Here is an 18,888-nt window from a genome sequence, read left to right as displayed (position 1 = left end):
TGCAGGCCCTGGGGATTTATCGGCCTTCAATCCCATCAATTTTTCTAACACAATTTTCCACCTAATAAGGATATCCTTCAGTTCCTCCTTCTCACTAGACCCTCAGTCCCCTAGTACTTCCAGAAGGTTATTTGTGTCTTCCTTCGTGAAGATAGAACAAAAGTATTTGTTCAATTGGTCTGCCATTTCTTTGTTCCCCATTATAAATTCACCTGAATCTGACTGCAAGGGACCTACGTTTGTCTTCACTAATCTTTTTCTCTTCACATATCTATAGAAGCTTTTGTAGTCAGTTTTTATGTAATGTATTTTCAGTCTAGAGCTTTACTGTGCTACTCCTGGTACAGAATTCATACACAATGCCATTCAAAAATGGTATAGTTAGCATTAAAACCAGGATTAAATAATAAATCAACTTTGCCGCTGACCGCACAATCTGGCCCATTATGGTTTCTGCCTCCCACCACTGTTACAGGTAGGCCATTCCACTTCTCAACAATTCTCTATTTAAAAATAAATCTTCATTACTGCTCCCTTTCTTGTTTTGGTGATGATAAATTTATGCTCTCTATGTTGCTGACACACCCATCAGTGGAAATAGTTTTTCCCTACCTTATCAAAACTTCTCACAATGCTGGTGCTTCTATTGGATCTCCTCTTAACCTTCTCTGTTCTAGTGAAAAGAGCCCTGGTTTCTCTAGTCTCTTCTCATAACTAAAGTCTCTCATCCCTAATATCATTTTAATTATCGCTTCTGTATCCTCTCCATAGCCTTGACGCCTTCCTGAAGTAGGTTGCCCAAAACGGGACACAATATCCTAGCTGCAGCCTAACAAATGATCTGTATTGGTTTAGCATTATCTCTTTGCTCTTGTACTCTATGCCCTTCTATCTATAAAACCGCTAAGCTATATCCATTTTTAATATTATAATATTTTTAATATATTACCATACCCTTCCATTTTAAAAGATTTGTGTGTCTGATCACAAGAAATTATGGAGGAGAAAGGCAATTTGGTCCATTTTATTTCATTCATCCAAAAAGATTCTAAATTTCTTCTGTTTCAATTGTTTATGAATATATTCCAGAGTTGTTGCATCTACTGCTCTACCTGAAAGTCTGTTACATACAATGATCACTGTGTAAAAAAACAATTCTCTATATCAGCCCTAAGTTTGCCGTTTATTACTTTGAACTCTGCGTCCCCTTGTCCTACTTTTGATGATTTAATTTAAAGTAATATTCAGCATCTCCCTTTTCCAATTATTTAACTGCCTCTATATTGTCACCTTTTAGATGCTTCCTTTCCAGGCTGAAAAGCCAAAGTTTCTCCCGTCTTTCCTCATAACTCAGATGTTTGCCATTATGGATCAGCCTTGTGACTCTAGTACTTGAATGAATCGCTTTTGTCTTGGTTGCGAAAACTAAGCACAATACTCAAGATGCAGTCTGACCAGAGCACTATGCAGTTTGTTCACAACTTATTTGCATTCTATTCTTTTAGCTTTGTAGTTCAACATTCTATTGGCTTTGTTGAATACCGCTCTAAATTGACTGGACATGTTGGTCTAGAAATTTGATCGCACCTGAAAATGGGCGAGCACTGCACACTCTTGTTCATGGACAATGTGAAATTCATCAAGAGATCTCATTATAATGAGCCAGGCCTGTAGCCATTTCTACCAGCACAGCTTATTGGCTGCGCACTTGTTTGTGGGAGGCGGAAAATCGGGCTTCACTAACGCTACGTAAAGTCAGGCAGCACCTCTTAAAGGGAAGGTGTACACTGGCTGCACACAGAAGGGAAGCATTGTCAAGGGACTATAATAGTTGGAAGAGGTACAGAAAGGACACCCAGGTTCTCAGATGTAGCGTTGGAGGCCCTAGTCCAGGATGCACTTTTTCATACAACGGGTAGTAGAAGTTTGGAATTCTCTCCCTCAGAAGGCTGTGGATGCTGGGACAATTGGAGCTTTCAAGACTAAGATCGATACATTTTTGTTAGGTAAAGGAATTAAGGTATATGGAGCTAAGGTGGGTAAGTAGAGATATAGATCAGCCATGATCTAACTGAATGGTGCAGCAGGCTTGAGGGCTGAATGGCCTATTCCTGTTCCTATATTACTTTCAAGAATGTCTCAGGAGACTTGAAGGATCACTGACACTCCTTGTGTTAGACAACTCTGGATATGCTATTGTGTCGATTGAGCACTGCACCGGAACCAAAGTCAAAGGCCCGGCTGATAATTCTTCCTGATCCCACACCAACTTCACTGATTTTGTGAAGTTGGGTGTATTATGAGACCAAATCTTGATGGCCGAGGATATTAAAAATTAAACAAATCCTTACTAAATCCCTTAAAGGGATTTCCTGTGCTGAATTCAATAAATGCTGGTTTTGATGAGCAAGTTTCTGAGCAACGTTTGACTTAGAGTGCGCTCAAAACTGTCTCAGTAAATATGATGTAATCACTTGGGTGCTGATGATGATGGTTCGGGAATAAACACTTTGGTTGCTAGGTCACTTCTGAAAACTGACAGGCATGTAGAGCAGTCGGACAATTGGGTTAACCTGTGGTTGACGTTGCGTTAGGTTTTAATGCCTTTACCAGTTCTCCCGTCAACTACGTGAACCAATGTCAAATGTGAATTGACCGATGAATTTTTAAGGAATTGATCTTACCAATGCTTCATGCTTACATTTAATTCCCTGTCTGTCCTGGGAGTACAACACCTGATCATTCATGACCCTGAGGTGTCCCTGTGCAAAGTCAAAAACAGGTTTGGATATTCTGGTGGTCAAGGTTACCTTCCAGGTATTGAATCAGTCACATTGAGATTGTGTGCTGCAATTATAGAAGGCAATGAAAATAGATGTGATGAGGGTATGTCATTAGTAATGGATTTTTGAAAACCAGGCATTGCTATCGATCCAAAGATGGGAGGAAAAGCAATGTGTGAGGAGGACACAAAATCTGCAAGAGGACAGACAGGTTAAGTGAGTGGGCAAAAATTTGGCAGATAATGTTGGAAAGTGTGAGGTCATGCACTTTGGCAGAAAAAAGATCAAAGAGCAAATTATTATTTAAATGGAGAAAGATTGCAAAGTGCCGCAGTACAGCGGGACCTGGGGGTACTTGTACATGAAACACAAAAGGATAGTATGCAGGTACAGCAAGTGATCAGGAAGGCCAATGGTATCTTGGCCTTTATTGCAAAGGGGATGGAGTATAAAAGCAGGGAAGTCTTGCTACAGCTATACAGGGTATTGATGAGCCACACCTGGAATACTGCCTGCAGTTTTGGTTTCCATATTTATGAAAGAATATAATTGCTTTGGAGGCAGTTCAGAGAAGGTTCACTAGGTTGATTCCGGGGATGAGGGTGTTGACTTATGAGGAAAGGTTGAGTAGATTGGGCCTCTACTCATTGGAATTCAGAAGAATGAGAGATGATCTTATTGAAACGTATAAGATTATGAGGGGGCTTGACAAGGTGAATGCAGAGAGGATGTTTCCATTGATAGGGGAGACTAGAACTAGAGGGCATGATCTTAGAATAAGGGGCCACCCATTTAAAACTGAGATGAGGAGAAATTTCTTCTCTCAGAGGGTTGTGAATCTGTGGAATTCGCTGCCTCAGAGAGCTCTGGAAGCTGGGACATTGAATAAGTCTAAGACAGAAATAGACAGTTTCTTAAACGATAAGGGCATAAGGGGTTATGGAGAGTGGGCAGGGAAGTGGAGCTGAGTCCATGATCAGATCAGCCATGATCGTGTTGAATGGCGGAGCAGGCTCAAGGGGCCTTATAGCCTACTCCTGCTCTTATTTCTTATGTTCTTATGTATCGGCCAGTAATGTGGGCTTGGGGATCACCAAGGTTAAATTGACTAAAATAGGCCAGAAGGCTGTGATCCAAGATGGCATTAGCTGAATAGCTTCCAATATTGTTTTCAACATAATCTAGAATGTAAAACACAAGACTATCTAGGTTTTAAAATATGTCAGCAAAAGTTCTCTGTACCTTGTCTTAAGAATCACTGCTATTGAATAGTTTGACTGTTATGAAAAACGAAAAAATGCACATCAGTGTAACTCCTTCGGACTCTTACTCGGTACTTACTCAGGCCAGGCTGTAAGGTAAAAGATAACTTGGTTCTGGGAGTTACTGAAGTTGGTACTGGTGATGCAGAAAACCGTCTATCACCTGCGATTATATTAATCACTTGGCTCTTTGGTCTTTGTGGCCTTAATGGACTGATCTGAAAACAAGAGATACGTTTTATCATAAAAAGAACTTTGGTTTGAATAGAATCAATTTTGTATTACAGAGCATGAATGGCTTGTCATATGACATTTTAAAGATCAGAAGATGAGGGTTTTCTACTTTGCTGATTAAATAAGTTTCTTATGCAGTGATAACATAATAACGTCATATCAATTAATATCACAATTTAAAAAGTCCTGGGGCTCCTGGTTCAGTGGATACATGCACTGTGGTACTGGGTCAGGCAGACCAAGAAGTCCCAAGTTTGATTTTAGTTTGTACTGAGATCTCAGTGAGGGGTGTTTTAATTGTTCTTAGTGTTCCAAGCTAGGGAGGGGGAAAAGAATCAGCCAAATTTTTTACTTCTGATACAATTGGACTTAATTTTGATGCCATCCCGGTCATGTAACCGACCAACATTCATCATCTAAGCTGACACATGAGAAATCGCAGCGTATATTCCCAGTATGAGTTACAACATTCAGGAAAGGAGCGGCAAAAGCTGAAAAACAAAATCTTAAATCTCCATTTTATCTTAATCTACTTGATGCAATAGCAGGAACAACTGCCAAATCACGTATTGTTTTTGACTGCAAGTGAGTCTGGTCCTTACAATGCCATCTCATCAGGCTTTCATTCCATACATTTCTAGCTTCATGGTTACTATTACTGTGAAATGATAAAGCTCCAAATAAAATTATTACAAGTAGCAATAACGTAATTGGATAAGGTGCAAAACTTCCGCCTAAAAACAGACACACTAGACAACACAAACAGCTTATGGTTAAATGGAACCTCTGATTAAGAGTCAGAATGCTACTCTAGTTCCCACATTTTTTGGTGGGTAGCTTTGTGCTCAACGTGGATAGAACTCTTTATTGAATGTTGGTTTACAAAGATTTTTTTTAATTAAGTGTCCAGCTGAGGGAATCTAAAAGATCTAAACATCTCCCTCCTGAATCTGCTTCACCTTCTGTGATTTTGTTTTGAACCTGCTTCACTTATCAATGCTATTTTCATCATCTCTCAATGGCGGATGCATTTTCCATGCACTTATAGTCACTTAACGGATTTTCTTTGCCTCGGCACTTGTGTATCCTCACTAAGCATCCCTGATGTACGAGGAAAAACAACTTTGTTTTGAGCATTTAATGTGAATCCATTATCCCTTTTTGACAATCTGATTATGACATTAAAATTGTTATAGTTCACTACTCAAGAAAAATCCTAAAAAAGTGACAAAGTGAAGGTTTAAAAAATGCACAATTTTCAATAGCAATTTATATTACACTTTCCAATGTCAACTGCTCAGTTTTTTTTAATGTTACATTAACTCATTTGTTCTTACAAAGTACAATGCTAAATGTTTCTTGCAATCATTAAAACAATAACTCCTAATTATCATAGTTCTCAGAACTTGCATTTTAGGTAGTCAGAAGGAACACTGAATATTTAAATGAGAATTAGTTTATACAGAAGTCGACAGAAACTCTCCGTTCACAAATTATTCTGTAATTACCGTTTCAGAAAGAATCACCGCCTCTGTAGCCTGGCCAGAAATATCAGTAGTTTTAAATTCTTTGTCAAACATTTCTTGGTGTCTGCTATTCCTTTTTTCCTTTTTTCTCTCTCTTTTGTCTTTGTCCACATCATCCTTATCCAATTTATCCTGAGATCTTGAATGCATCTTCTTTGGGAGAAGGGGCTCAAGAATAAATCTAAAATAAGCAATATCGAATAATGAAAAAATTTTTTTTTAAACTAATTAACCTCACAGTTACTATTTAAAACCTGTTTCTAGTAATGTAATTTAAAGAATAAGACCCTCAAAAAATCTTCGTACAAAAGATTTCTGAAGGGTAGTTGACAAAACTCTACTGCAGCATATTATAATCCAAAGAACGTTTATCAGTTTTTACTTTTTAATTTTAAATGCTTAAACATTTCCTTATTTCATGAAGGTGCAAAAATAAGTCCAAAAGGTCAGTACTCACAGCCTGGATTTTCCATTCTGCATTATTTTAATGCTGACATTGACTCATTACTGTTGGTGGTAATAACTCCGCTCAGAAAATTGATTATTAGCTTGTTACAATACATTTTGAAACATGTTTGATGTACATTATTCTGATGTGACTATCAAAAATACGTGTACAATATTTTCAAAAATTTCATCAAAAATAATAAAACCATTTTATGTACATATTCCAGAACAAGATGCAAGATGACTTTGAAATTTTCAGTTTTACTGTACTGTAGAATAATTCTTTTAGATTATAAATGATACGGATTGAAGCATTAAGGCTACCTAAATTAGACATAACAAATAAATTAAGTAGCAATCTGAACTGTTATCATCAGTTATTAATGACTTTCATAAGCAAAAGTAATAGGCAGTTAAAATCAATTTCCATAGCACCATATAGTTTATTTCTAATGCAAACCTAACAATTAAGCTTTATGACACTTCTGAAAATGAAAATTTATTTCTTTCATCCAAGAGGAATTTTAAAACCCATTTCAATCAAGTTTTTAATGTCGTTCCAGTTTACAATTAGAAATCATTACACAACCAGTGTTTTTTTAATATGCAAAGCAAGTTCCAGCAGATGTAACTATGAGGAAGCATTAGGAAATCAAGTTCATTTTTAGCTTTTCATTTCAGTAATATTTTAATAGATTAGTATTAATTTCTCAAAGGTTGTAGGATTGCTTAGTCCCATTTACTACTATTAGAATTTGTCTACACTCATCATCAGGCCTCTTTGTGAAAACTGATGTAAAGAATGCATTCAATATGTCTCCCATAACCTAATGATCATTAACATTTTATCCAATTAATCCTTTAATGGACCCACCTGTCCTTTGAACTTCTTTTGACTATCATAGTTGTAAATCCTCTCTAGATGCATCTTATCCTATGTGATTTGTGTCTCTTTTTATTTTACAGTTGCCAGTACTTTTTTTCCCATCCTCAGTTCCCTGAATGAATCCCAATCCTCCTCATTTTCTTTCATTTTTATCTTTTAAGTATTTGAGTTTGTTTTTAGGTTCCTTTTAACTTCCTTATTAAACTACTGTGGTATAGATTTAATTTTTCTCCTCATCATTCATCCTGTATAATAGCCTAAAATACATTCCATTTTTCTTCTGTGCTATTCTGGTTTCTCAATTATTTTCCCTTAAGATTCTTCTCAAGGGTCCAAAATTGGTCTCCTAAACTCTAGCACAGCTATAATTTTTGGTATTAGTTTGATAACAGTGTAAAATTTACGACACCGAAACCTTATATCTTCTGCTGCTATAACCACCCATTCTATAGCTGATATATCATTCCTTATCAATAATGTAGAGGTACTCTTCGTATTTGATCCTCGAGAGATATTTTATACCTCCTCAGCTTCAGCTCTTGACCAGCCTTTACTCCACGATGCCAATATCAATATTCTTGTAAGCTGCATATACCTCCAACTCCAGTGCTTTATTCCTCATGTTCTTTGTATTTATATAGAAACATTTAAACCTATACTTCAAAACTTGCCTTTCTTATTGTGCTGCTGATCAATTTCCCTTTTTTGGGTCTGTGTTATTTACCCTTCCCCCACCGTACTAGTTTACATCCTCTCTCCACTGCTCTATTTATTCTCTTTTCAAGATGTTTCACAGAGATCTGTTCTGGGACCCCAGTAGTTCACAATATTTGTATATTTTTATGTAACTCTGTATAAAGATCAGGAGAAAAGGGGAAAAAAACCATTATGCCAGGTCCCTGCACTCTTTATGTTACCTCAGGATCTGTGGAAAGATGGAGCTGGGCCCGTGCTTGCAATAGGTACAGGCCCAATGCTCAGATGGGGCAGGAGGGGCATTTCCAACCTCTACTTTCTGAAGTTACGTCCATGGGGCTCCCAGATGTAGAACTGCCCCAAGAAGTTGGTAATGGGCTTAACCGGGACACTCCTCCCCAGATCAGAGGAGCCGAGGGGGGCCCGACCAAAAGCTGAAGGCGGCCCAAACAATAAATAAAGGTAATTTCTGTTCCTTACCAACCAGATTTTGGGGCCTTGGGGCTCCATTTTCCTCCCACATTTTCTGGCACAAAATCTTGCTAGGCCCATAATGCACATGACTATTCCTTTGCTTAGCAACATCTATTATCTTCATATATATCAAATTCTCAAAGTTAATCACATTAGCTCTAAAACATACCCATCAGAACCAGGCCTAGATGGGGTACTGTCAGACGATATGGAGGAGACTGATGCAACTGATAGAGGTCTTGGAGTTGATGGCATTGTGAAGGATCGTACCATCGAACGAGGCCTACTTCCTCTGCGCTCATCCAGATTTGCAGGCTGGAAGTAACATAATTATATGGTAAAAACACATCCACCTTTCCAAAGTAATTAAAGGTAACTGCTTTGATAATAAACATTAACTGTACTCTAAAAAGTAAATGTGATTGTTCTGTGTGGAGCCATTTCAATCCTCTTGAATGTGAACATGATTTGGTAACATGTGAACACTCAGAATTAATCAGTCTGGTTTAATCTGCAGGAGTATGTATTAAATAAAATTTTGTCAGATCAAAATCGGTCCCTTTACCAATCTGAAATTAGATATCCATCTTACAGCAAATAAGGCTACCAGAATGCCTTGCTTGACATGCGAACATGTGCTTAGACATCCAAAGTTCTGCGATCGGGTTGAAGGAGAGCCAAGTATTTTCTGCTGAAACTCCAGAACAAATGGAGCCACCATTCAGTGGACACACTGTGTGTCAAGAAGATGCTGGCAACACACTCACATATTTTCTGGTGAGTTATATTACTCACCATGCCAGAAGTTCCTGGTATTTGCTATTCATCTAGTGAGAGCTCAAATCTGTGCGAGGCAAAATGGAAGGGCTAGAGAAGGTAAACTTTTTGGTTGAGTAAACTCCAAGAAAACATGCTTGTCTACAGAAAATTGGAATTGGATCAACCACCTGCAGCACACTTGGGCCCCGAACTAGGTGCACTCACTGCCCGCTGCCACCGAGTTTCTGGGCGGTCTCTCCTCGATGCCAGTTTCCTCTAGGCCTCCTGCCGGCAAACCATAAGTCGTTTTTTTTGCCACCGGGCTCTCTTTGCAGGTCTTTTTGAGGATTCTCCCTGCCAAAGTACCGTCAGGTATCTCAGCGGTCCTTTGGGCAGGTCTTAGTTTTGACCAAGTTCGGGCCCTTGGTAATCTGATATCCGAACCAGGCATCTCTGCAGTACTCAAGAGCAATTTGATCCATCCTCAGCCACCATGGCTCATTGGCATGGTACCTGGAGGAGTATGCCTGTTGCTATGTTCCGAGATTCTTTTTACCTAGCTCCATAGAAACAGGAATTGCTAGACAAAAAAAGACCAAGGTCCATCTAGATAATTTTCTACCATCCTGGCACTCACATGATATGATAATGAGTGTTGTTCTGCTGCTCATGTCCTAGCTCACACCAAGTCCTGTTCACCCATCACCACGGTGCTCATTGACCTACATTGGCTCCCGGTCCAATTCTTATTCTTGTATTCAAATCCCTTCATGGCCTCACTTCTCTCTATCTTTGCAACCTCCAATAGCCCTACAACCCTCCAAGAATTCTACATTCCAAAAATTCTGGCCTTTTGTGCATCCCCGACCCCTACACCCCACCATTGGTGCCAATGCTGTCTAGTCCCAAACTGAAATTCCCTCCGTAAACCTGCATAAAACCTACCTCTTTGACCAAACTTTGTCACCTAAGAAAGGGAGAGATGGGATCTGAGGTAGGAAAGAGGCGAGATCGGAGGGGGAGAGAGAAGGGAGATCGGAGGGGGAGAGAGAAGGGAGATCGGAGGGGGAGAGAGAAGGGAGATCGGAGGGGGAGAGAGAAGGGAGATCGGAGGGGGAGAGAGAAGGGAGATCGGAGGGGGAGAGAGAAGGGAGATCGGAGGGGGAGAGAGAAGGGAGATCGGAGGGGGAGAGAGAAGGGAGATCGGAGGGGGAGAGAGAAGGGAGATCGGAGGGGGAGAGAGAAGGGAGATCGGAGGGGGAGAGAGAAGGGAGATCGGAGGGGGAGAGAGAAGGGAGATCGGAGGGGGAGAGAGAAGGGAGATCGGAGGGGGAGAGAGAAGGGAGATCGGAGGGGGAGAGAGAAGGGAGATCGGAGGGGGAGAAAGAGGGGAGAGCAGAGGGGGTGAATGAGGGGAGAGCAGAGGGGGTGAATGAGGGGAGAGCAGAGGGGGTGATTGAGGGGAGAGCAGAGGGGGTGATTGAGGGGAGAGCAGAGGGGGTGATTGAGGGGAGAGCAGAGGGGGTGATTGAGGGGAGAGCAGAGGGGGAAAGAGAGGAGAAATCAGATGGGGAAGAGAGAGAGGGGAGATCAGAGGGGGAAGAGAGAGAGGGGTGATCAAAAGGGGAGAGAGGAGAGCGGTGGGGCAGAGAGGAGAGCGGAGGGGCAGAGAGGAGAGTGGAGGGGTGTCGGAGGGGGAAGAGGGGTGTCGGAGGGGGAAGAGGGGTGTCGGAGGGGGAAGAGGGGTGTCGGAGGGGAAGAGGGGTGTCGGAGGGGAAGAGGGGTGTCGGAGGGGAAGAGGGGTGTCGGAGGGGAAGAGGGGTGTCGGAGGGGGAAGAGGGGTGTCGGAGGGGGAAGAGGGGTGTCGGAGGGGGAAGAGGGGTGTCGGAGGGGGAAGAGGGGTGTCGGAGGGGGAAGAGGGGTGTCGGAGGGGGAAGAGGGGTGTCGGAGGGGGAAGAGGGGTGTCGGAGGGGGAAGAGGGGTGTCGGAGGGGGAAGAGGGGTGTCGGAGGGGGAAGAGGGGTGTCGGAGGGGGACGAGGGGTGTCGGAGGGGGACGAGGGGTGTCGGAGGGGGACGAGGGGTGTCGGAGGGGGACGAGGGGTGTCGGAGGGGGACGAGGGGTGTCGGAGGGGGACGAGGGGTGTCGGAGGGGGACGAGGGGTGTCGGAGGGGGAAGAGGGGTGTCGGAGGGGGAAGAGGGGTGTCGGAGGGGGAAGAGGGGTGTCGGAGGGGGAAGAGAGGTGTCGGAGGGGGAAGAGAGGTGTCGGAGGGGGAAGAGAGGTGTCGGAGGGGGAAGAGAGGTGTCGGAGGGGGAAGAGAGGTGTCGGAGGGGGAAGAGAGGTGTCGGAGGGGGAAGAGAGGTGTCGGAGGGGGAAGAGAGGTGTCGGAGGGGGAAGAGAGGTGTCGGAGGGGGAGAGAGATGAGATCGGAGAGGATCGAAGGTGGAAGATAGAGGGGTGGGATCGGATCGGGAGAGAGAGGGGAGATCAGAGGGGCAGAGAGAGGGGAGATCGGAGGGGGAGAAAGAGGGGAGAGCAGAGGGGGAGAAAGAGGGGAGAGCAGAGGGGGTGAATGAGGGGAGAGCAGAGGGGGTGAATGAGGGGAGAGCAGAGGGGGTGAATGAGGGGGAAAGAGAGGAGAAATCGAATGGGGAAGAGAGAGAGGGGAGATCAGAGGGGGAAGAGAGAGAGGGGTGATCAAAAGGGGAGAGAGGAGAGCGGAGGGGGAGAGAGGAGAGCGGAGGGGCAGAGAGGAGAGCGGAGGGGCAGAGAGGAGAGTGGAGGGGGAGAGAGAGGAGATCGGAGAGGATCGAAGGTGGAAGAGAGAGAGGGGATCGGATCGGGAGAGAGAGGGGAGATCAGAGGGGGAGAGAGGGGGGGAAAGAGAGAGGGGGTAGATCAGAGGGGGAGAGAGAGGGGGTAGATCGGAGGGGGGGGAGGGAGGGGGAGAGAGGGGGGAGATCGGAGGGGGAGAGAGAGGGGAGATCGGAAGGGGAGAGAGAGGGGAGATCAGAGGGGGAGAGAGAGGGGAGATCGGAGGGGGAGAGAGAGGGGAGATCGGAGGGGGAGAGAGAGGGGAGATCGGAGGGGGAGAGAGAGGGGAGATCGGAGGGGGAGAGAGAGGGAAGATCGGAGGGGGAGAGAGAGGGGAGATCGGAGGGGGAGAGAGAGGAGATCGGAGGGGGAGAGAGAGGGGAGATCGGAGGGGGAGATCGGAGGGGGAGAGAGAGGGGAGATCGGAGGGGAGAGAGAGAGAGGGGAGATCGGAGGGGGAGAGAGAGGGGAGATCGGAGGGGGAGAGAGAGGGGAGATCGGAGGGGGGAGAGAGGGGAGATCGGAGGGGGAAGAGAGAGGGGAGATCGGAGGGGGGAGAGAGAGGGGAGATCGGTGGGGGAGAGAGAGGGGAGATCGGAGGGGGAGAGAGAGGGGAGATCGGAGGGGGAGATCGGAGGGGGAGAGAGAGGGGAGATCGGAGGGGAGAGAGAGAGAGGGGAGATCGGAGGGGGAGAGAGAGGGGAGATCGGAGGGGGAGAGAGAGGGGAGATCGGAGGGGGGAGAGAGGGGAGATCGGAGGGGGGAGAGAGAGGGGAGATCGGTGGGGGAGAGAGAGGGGAGATCGGAGGGGGAGAGAGAGGGGAGATCGGAGGGGGAGGGAGAGGGGAGATCGGAGGGGGAGGGAGAGGGGAGATCGGAGGGGGAGAGAGAGGGGAGATCGGAGGGGGAGAGAGAGGGGAGATCGGACGGGGAGAGAGAGGGGAGAGCGGACGGGGAGAGAGAGGGGAGATCGGACGGGGAGAGAGAGGGGAGATCGGAGGGAGAGAGAGGGGAGATCGGAGGGGGAGAGAGAGGGGAGATCGGAGGGGGAGAGAGAGGGGAGATCGGAGGGGGAGAGACGGGAGATCGGAGGGGGAGAGAGAGGGGAGATCGGAGGGGGAGAGAGAGGGGAGATCGGAGGGGGAGAGAGAGGGGAGATCGGAGGGGGAGAGAGAGGGGAGATCGGAGGGGGAGAGAGAGGGGAGATCGGAGGGGGAGAGAGAGGGGAGATCGGAGGGGGAGAGAGAGGGGAGATCGGAGGGGGAGAGAGAGGGGAGATCGAAGGGGGAGAGAGGGTAGATCGGAGGGAGAAAGAGTGGGGAGATCGGAGGGGGAGAGAGAAGGGAGATCGGAGGGGGAGAGAGTGGAGAGATCGGAGGGGGAGAGAGAAGGGAGATCGGAGGGGGAGAGAGCGGGGAGATCGGAGGGGGAGAGAACGGGGAGATCGGAGGTGGAAGAGAGTGAGGGATCGTGGGGCGGGGGGGGATCGGGAAGATCGGAGGGGGAGAGAGAGGGAAAGTTGGTGGGGGAGAGAGAAGGGATCGGAGGGGGAGAGAAAGGGGAGATCGGAGGAGGAAGGGTGATCGGAGGCAGAGAGAGGAAGGAGATTGGAGGGGGAAAAGAGAGAGGGGGTTCGGAGGTGGAAGAGGGGGATCGGAGGGGGAGAGAGAAGGGTTGTGGGAGAGAGAAGGGGAGATCGGGGGAAATGAAGGTGGAGAGAGGGTGGGATCGGGGGGGGGGGGAAGAAAGGGGGCACGGGGGGAGGGGTTGGAGAGGGGGCGTTGTGGGGGGAACGAGAGGGAAAGATCGGGTGGGGGTACGAGAGGGAAAGATCGGGAGGGGGAAAGAGAGGGCAAGATCGGGGGGGAAAGATGAGGCATCGGGGGGGGGAGTGAGAGGGAAATCGGTGAGGGGGGATAAAGAGAGGGGGGAAATTGGTGGGGGGGGGGGGGAGAGAGAAGGCGCGATCGGGGGGGGGAGGGGGGGTGGAAGAAAGGGTGATCGGAGAGGGGGATAGAGAAGGGGAATAGGAGGAGAGGGAGGACTTGGGGGGGCGGAGAAGAAAGGGGGGTATAGGGGAGGAGGGAGAAAAGAGGGTGTATCGGGAAAGGGGGAGAAGGGAAGGGGGAATCGGAGGAGGAGAGAGGGGTGATCGGAGGGGGAGGGTGGAGATCGGAGGGGGAAAAGAGAGGGGGGATCGGAGGTGGGGGGATTGGAGGGTGAGAGAGAGGGGGGAGATTAGGGGAATTCGGAGTGGAGAGAGGTGGAATTGGGGGGGAGAGAGGGGGCATCGGCAAGGGGGGACGAGAGGGAAAGATCGGCGGGGGGGGGGAAAGAGAGGGGGTGGATCAGTGGGGTGGGGGGGGCAAGAGAGGGGATGGATCGGGGGGGGAGGGGAGAGCCGGGGTGGAGAGGGGAAAGGGAGAGAGGAAGATCAGGGAGGTGGGAAGAGAGAGAAAGATCGGGGGTTGGGGTGGGGAGAGAGGGGGAGAGAGAGAGGATGGGGGATTAGGGGGAGATCAGGGGGGGGGAAAGAGGTGGGGGATCGGGGGGGAGAAAGGAGGGAATCGGGGGGGTTCAGGGGGGTGATAGGAGAGATCGGGGGGGGAAGAGAGGGAGGAATCGGGGGGGGAAAGAGAGGGAGGAATCGGGGGGGGGAAAGAGAGGGAGGAATCGGGGGGGGAAGAGAGGGAGGAATCGGGGGGGGAAAGAGAGGGAGGAATCGGGGGGGGGAAAGAGAGGGAGGAATCGGGGGGGGAAGAGAGGGAGGAATCGGGGGGGGGGGAAGAGAGGGAGGAATCGGGGGGGGGAAAGAGAGGGAGGAATCAGGGGGGGAAGAGAGGGAGGAATCGGGGGGGGGGTAAAGAGAGGGAGGAATCGGGGGGGGGGGAAGAGAGGGAGGAATCGGGGGGGGGGGAAAGAGAGGGAGGAATCGGGGGGGGGGGGAAGAGAGGGAGGAATCGGGGGGGGAAAGAGAGGGAGGAATCAGGGGGGGAAGAGAGGGAGGAATCGGGGGGGGGGAAGAGAGGGAGGAATCGGGGGGGGGGGGGGAAGAGAGGGAGGAATCGGGGGGGAAGAGAGGGAGGAATCGGGGGGGGGAAGAGAGGGAGGAATCGGGGGGGGGAAGAGAGGGAGGAATCGGGGGGGGGGAAGAGAGGGAGGAATCGGGGGGGGGAAGAGAGGGAGGAATCGGGGGGGGGAAGAGAGGGAGGAATCGGGGGGGGGAAGAGAGGGAGGAATCGGGGGGGAAAGATGGGGGGATTGGGGGGGGAAAGAGGGGGAGATCGGGAGAGGAGAGAGGGGGGGATCGGGGGGGAATCAGGGGAGGAGAGAGAGGGGATCAGAGGGGGGTGAAGAGATGGAATCAGAGGGGGAGAGAGGGAATTGGAGGGGGAGAGAGGGAATTGGAGGGGAGAGAGGGGGGACTGTAGTGGGAGGGGGGGAGGGGAGGGGCAAGAGGTGGGGGAGAGAGGGGAAGGGGAGAGAGGATGGGAGAGAAGATCGAAGTGGGAAGCGACAGGATTGGAAAAGAGGGGAGAGGAGGTCAGGAATTCGGGGATGGGAAAGAGCACAGTGGGGAGGGGGAACAACTTGAATCAGGTCTAAAAGGTGAGGGTGGGGGGAGGGGGTGTTAAGAGTGAGAACGTGATCCAGATGGTAGGACTGATCGCGTTCTTCCAATCCTACCCCTTTACACCAGCACCACGTTCTCTCTCTCCTCCCGTAGGCCTGGTTGATTTCTCGGAAAGCTCGGTTTGTGTGTAGCAGGTGACATCATCAGATTGGACAAAATCCAGACGTTATGACACTGTCGCTACTCATCATACCCAATAAGCCTTTTAACAATCGGTGGTCCACACACAATGCCCCATCTATCAGGGGGGGGGGGTTCAGGAACTTGTATGTGGGTGGGTGCGAAACAGGGAGATCAGGAACTTGGGCAGGTGGAGGTGGTCAAGAACCGGGGGAGGATAGGAACTTTGGCAGGGAGGGGAGGTCAGAAAATTTTGGGGTGTAGTGGTGGGGCGGGATGGTGGAGGTCAGGAACTTGGACAGGGGGAGGAAGTCAGGAACTTGGACAGGGGGAGGAGGTCAGGAACTTGTTGGGAGGGGGAAGGTCAGAAATTTGAGGGCTGGGAGGAAGGTTAGAAAATTGCGTTGGGGGGGGGGTGGGGGGGGGATTGAACTTGTTTGGTGGGTGGCAGAAGGTCTGAACCTGTGAGGGTAAGGCCTGTCTGTTCTATGTGAGCTCTGTTCTGTCTGGAGTCTGGCAGTCAGAATGGTTCAACTTACACTTTGCAAAGTACTTGATTATCTAGGCAGACAGGATCTAATTACACATTCCAGATAAACTGCTGGGCATGGCTTGTCCTTCAAGGGAACCAATAAGAAATCAGGTCTTGTCCTCCAAGCTGACCAATCACAAATCTGGTGTTGGAAATAAATGCAAGCATTTATGTCTGAATACGCTCCTGTGAAGCACCTTGGGGTGTTTTACTATGTTAAAGGAGCTGTATAAATGCAAGTTGTTACAGTTGACTAATCATAGAAATCAATATCAATTAGTCTATAACAGACCAATGACGTGAGGAGACCCCCAGTTGCGGAGAACTTTGGGAACCATAAGTCCAAAGTCACTTGTTCCTCCCAGGAATACTATACTAATATGTCATCTCGAAAATTATTCATATACTGTATCCCAAAATGTTATTTTCTGAAAGAAATCTAATTTGCATTTGAATGAATCAATTCTGTTTCCACCATATTGTCTGAATTTATCCCCATTCAAGCGCAGGCTGTGTCCTCTTGTCCTACTGTTCTGGAGAGGTGAAATAGCTTGTCATGGTCTACATTATCTAGTCCTTTTAGAATCCTAAAAACAGCAATCATATCACCTCTGAAACTTTTATTTTCCAGTGAGAACATGCCCACTGGATAACCCTCCAAGTCAAATTCCTAATCGGTAGGAAGGACCTCACTGCACTGTGTTGGCAAATTTAGTTGATTAAACGCCAGCAGTTCCCTGCACATCGAGGAACATAGGAGCGGCCATTCAACTATTGAGCCTGTTCTGCCACACTATTAGAACATGGCTGATCTGTACCTTATAAGAACATAAAAAACAGGAGCAGGAGTAGGCCATTCGGCCCCTCGAGCCTGCTCTGCCATTCAATAAGATCATGGTTAATCTGATCTTGGCTTCTACTCCACTTTCCTGCTTGTTCCCCATAACCTTCGACTCCCCTGTAGTTCAAAAGTATATCTATCTCCACCTTCAACATATTCAATGACTCAGCCTCCACAGCTCTCTGGGGTAGAGAATTCCAAAGACTCACGACCCTCAGAGAAGAAATTCCTCCATTTGCCTTCCTACTTAATTGCTATATGCTAACTTTTTGTTTTTCATGTACAAGGACACCCAGATCCCTCTGTACCGCAGCATTCTGTAGTCTCGCTCCATTTAAATAATATTTTGCTTTTCTATTCTTCCTCCCCAAGTGGATAACCTCACACAGTCCCACATTATACTCCATGTGCCAAATTTTTGCCCACTTACTTAACCTATCTATATGCCTTTGCAGACTCCTCACAACTTGCTTTCTCACCTATCTGTATCATCAGCAAATAAGGCTACAGTACACGTGGTTGCTTCATCCAAGTCATTAATATAGATTGTAAATAGTTGAAGCCCCAGCACTGATCCTTGTGGCACCCCACTAGTTACAGTTTGCCAACCTGAAAATGACCCATTTATCCTGACTCTCTGTTTTCAGTTTGTTAATCAAACCTTTATCCATGCTAATATATTACCCACAACACCATGAGCTCTTATCTTATGCAGTAACCTTTTATGTGGCATCTTATCAAATGTCTTTCGGAAATCCAAATACACTACATCTACTGGTTCCCCTTTATCCAGCCTGCTCGTTACATCCTCAAAGAACTCTAATAAATTTGTCAAATACGATTTCCCTTTCATAAAGCCATGCTGACTTTGTTTGATTGTATTGTAAAAACATAGAAAATAGGTGCAAAGGAGTAGGCCATTTGGTCTTTCGAGTCTGCACCACCATTCAATAAGATCATGGCTGATCATTCAACCTCAGTACCCCTTTCCTGCTTTCTCTCCATACCCCTTGATCCCTTTAGCCATTAAGGGCCATATCTAACTCCCTTTTGAATTTTTTTAACGAACTTGCAACAACAACTTTCTGTGGTAGAGAATTCCACAGGTTCACGACTCTCTGAGTGAAGAAGTTTCTCCTCATCTCAGTCCTAAATGGCCTATCCCTTATCCTTAGACTATGTCCCCTGGTTCTGGACTTCCCCAGCATGGGAACATTCTTCCTGCCTCTAACCTGTCCAATCCCGTCAGAATTTTATATGTTTCTCTGAGATCCCCTCTCATTCTTCTAAACTCCAGTGAATACAAGTCCAGTCGATCCAGTCTCTCATCATATGTCAGTCCTGCCATCCTGGGAATCAGTCTGGTGAACCTTCGCTGCACTCCCTCAATAGCAAGAACGTCCTTCCTCAGATTAGGAGACCAAAACTGAACACAATATTCCAGGTGTGGCCTCATCAAGGCCCTGTACAACTGCATTAAGACCTCCCTGCTCCTATTCTCAAATCCTCTAGCGATGAAGGCCAACATTCCATTTGCCTTCTTCACCGCCTGCTGTACCTGCTTGCCAACTTTCAATGACTGATGTACCATGACACCCAGGTCTCGTTGCACCTTCCCTTTTCCTAATCTGTCACCATTCAGATAATATTCTGCCTTCGTGTTTTTGCCACCAAAGTGGATAACCTCACATTTATCCACATTATACTGCATCAGAAATGCATTTGCCCATTCACCTAACATGTCCAAGTCACCCTGCAGCCTCTTAGCATCCTCCTCACAGCTCACACTGCTATCCAGCTTAGTGTCATCTGCAAACTTGGAGATATTACATTCAATTCCTTCATTTAAATCATTAATGTATATTGTAAATAGCTGGGGT

At 47.2% G+C, this 18,888-nt stretch overlaps 1 protein-coding gene and 1 long non-coding RNA gene across 3 annotated transcripts in view; one reads left to right on the top strand and one right to left on the bottom strand.

Moving 5' to 3' along the window:
• dock1 (dedicator of cytokinesis 1) overlaps window positions 1-18,888 on the bottom strand; it is an 816,280-nt gene that overhangs the window by 6,664 nt on the left and 790,728 nt on the right. For both annotated transcript variants that reach the window (XM_070876753.1, XM_070876754.1), the window contains exons 48-50: window positions 8,478-8,623; window positions 5,788-5,986; window positions 4,125-4,263 (exon numbers count right to left, since the gene is read on the bottom strand). In XM_070876753.1, coding sequence (XP_070732854.1) covers window positions 4,125-4,263; window positions 5,788-5,986; window positions 8,478-8,623 — 484 coding nt within the window. The remainder of the gene's footprint in view (window positions 1-4,124; window positions 4,264-5,787; window positions 5,987-8,477; window positions 8,624-18,888) is intronic.
• The window catches only part of LOC139260308 (uncharacterized), a 40,085-nt gene that overhangs the window by 9,763 nt on the left and 11,434 nt on the right, over window positions 1-18,888 (top strand). The window lies entirely within an intron of this gene.

This window comes from Pristiophorus japonicus, chromosome 3 (genome assembly GCF_044704955.1).
Source record: "Pristiophorus japonicus isolate sPriJap1 chromosome 3, sPriJap1.hap1, whole genome shotgun sequence".
NCBI classification, from domain to species: domain Eukaryota; kingdom Metazoa; phylum Chordata; class Chondrichthyes; family Pristiophoridae; genus Pristiophorus; species Pristiophorus japonicus.
Note: the sequence above shows the minus strand (reverse complement) of the source record. Positions and strands in the feature narration are given on the sequence as shown.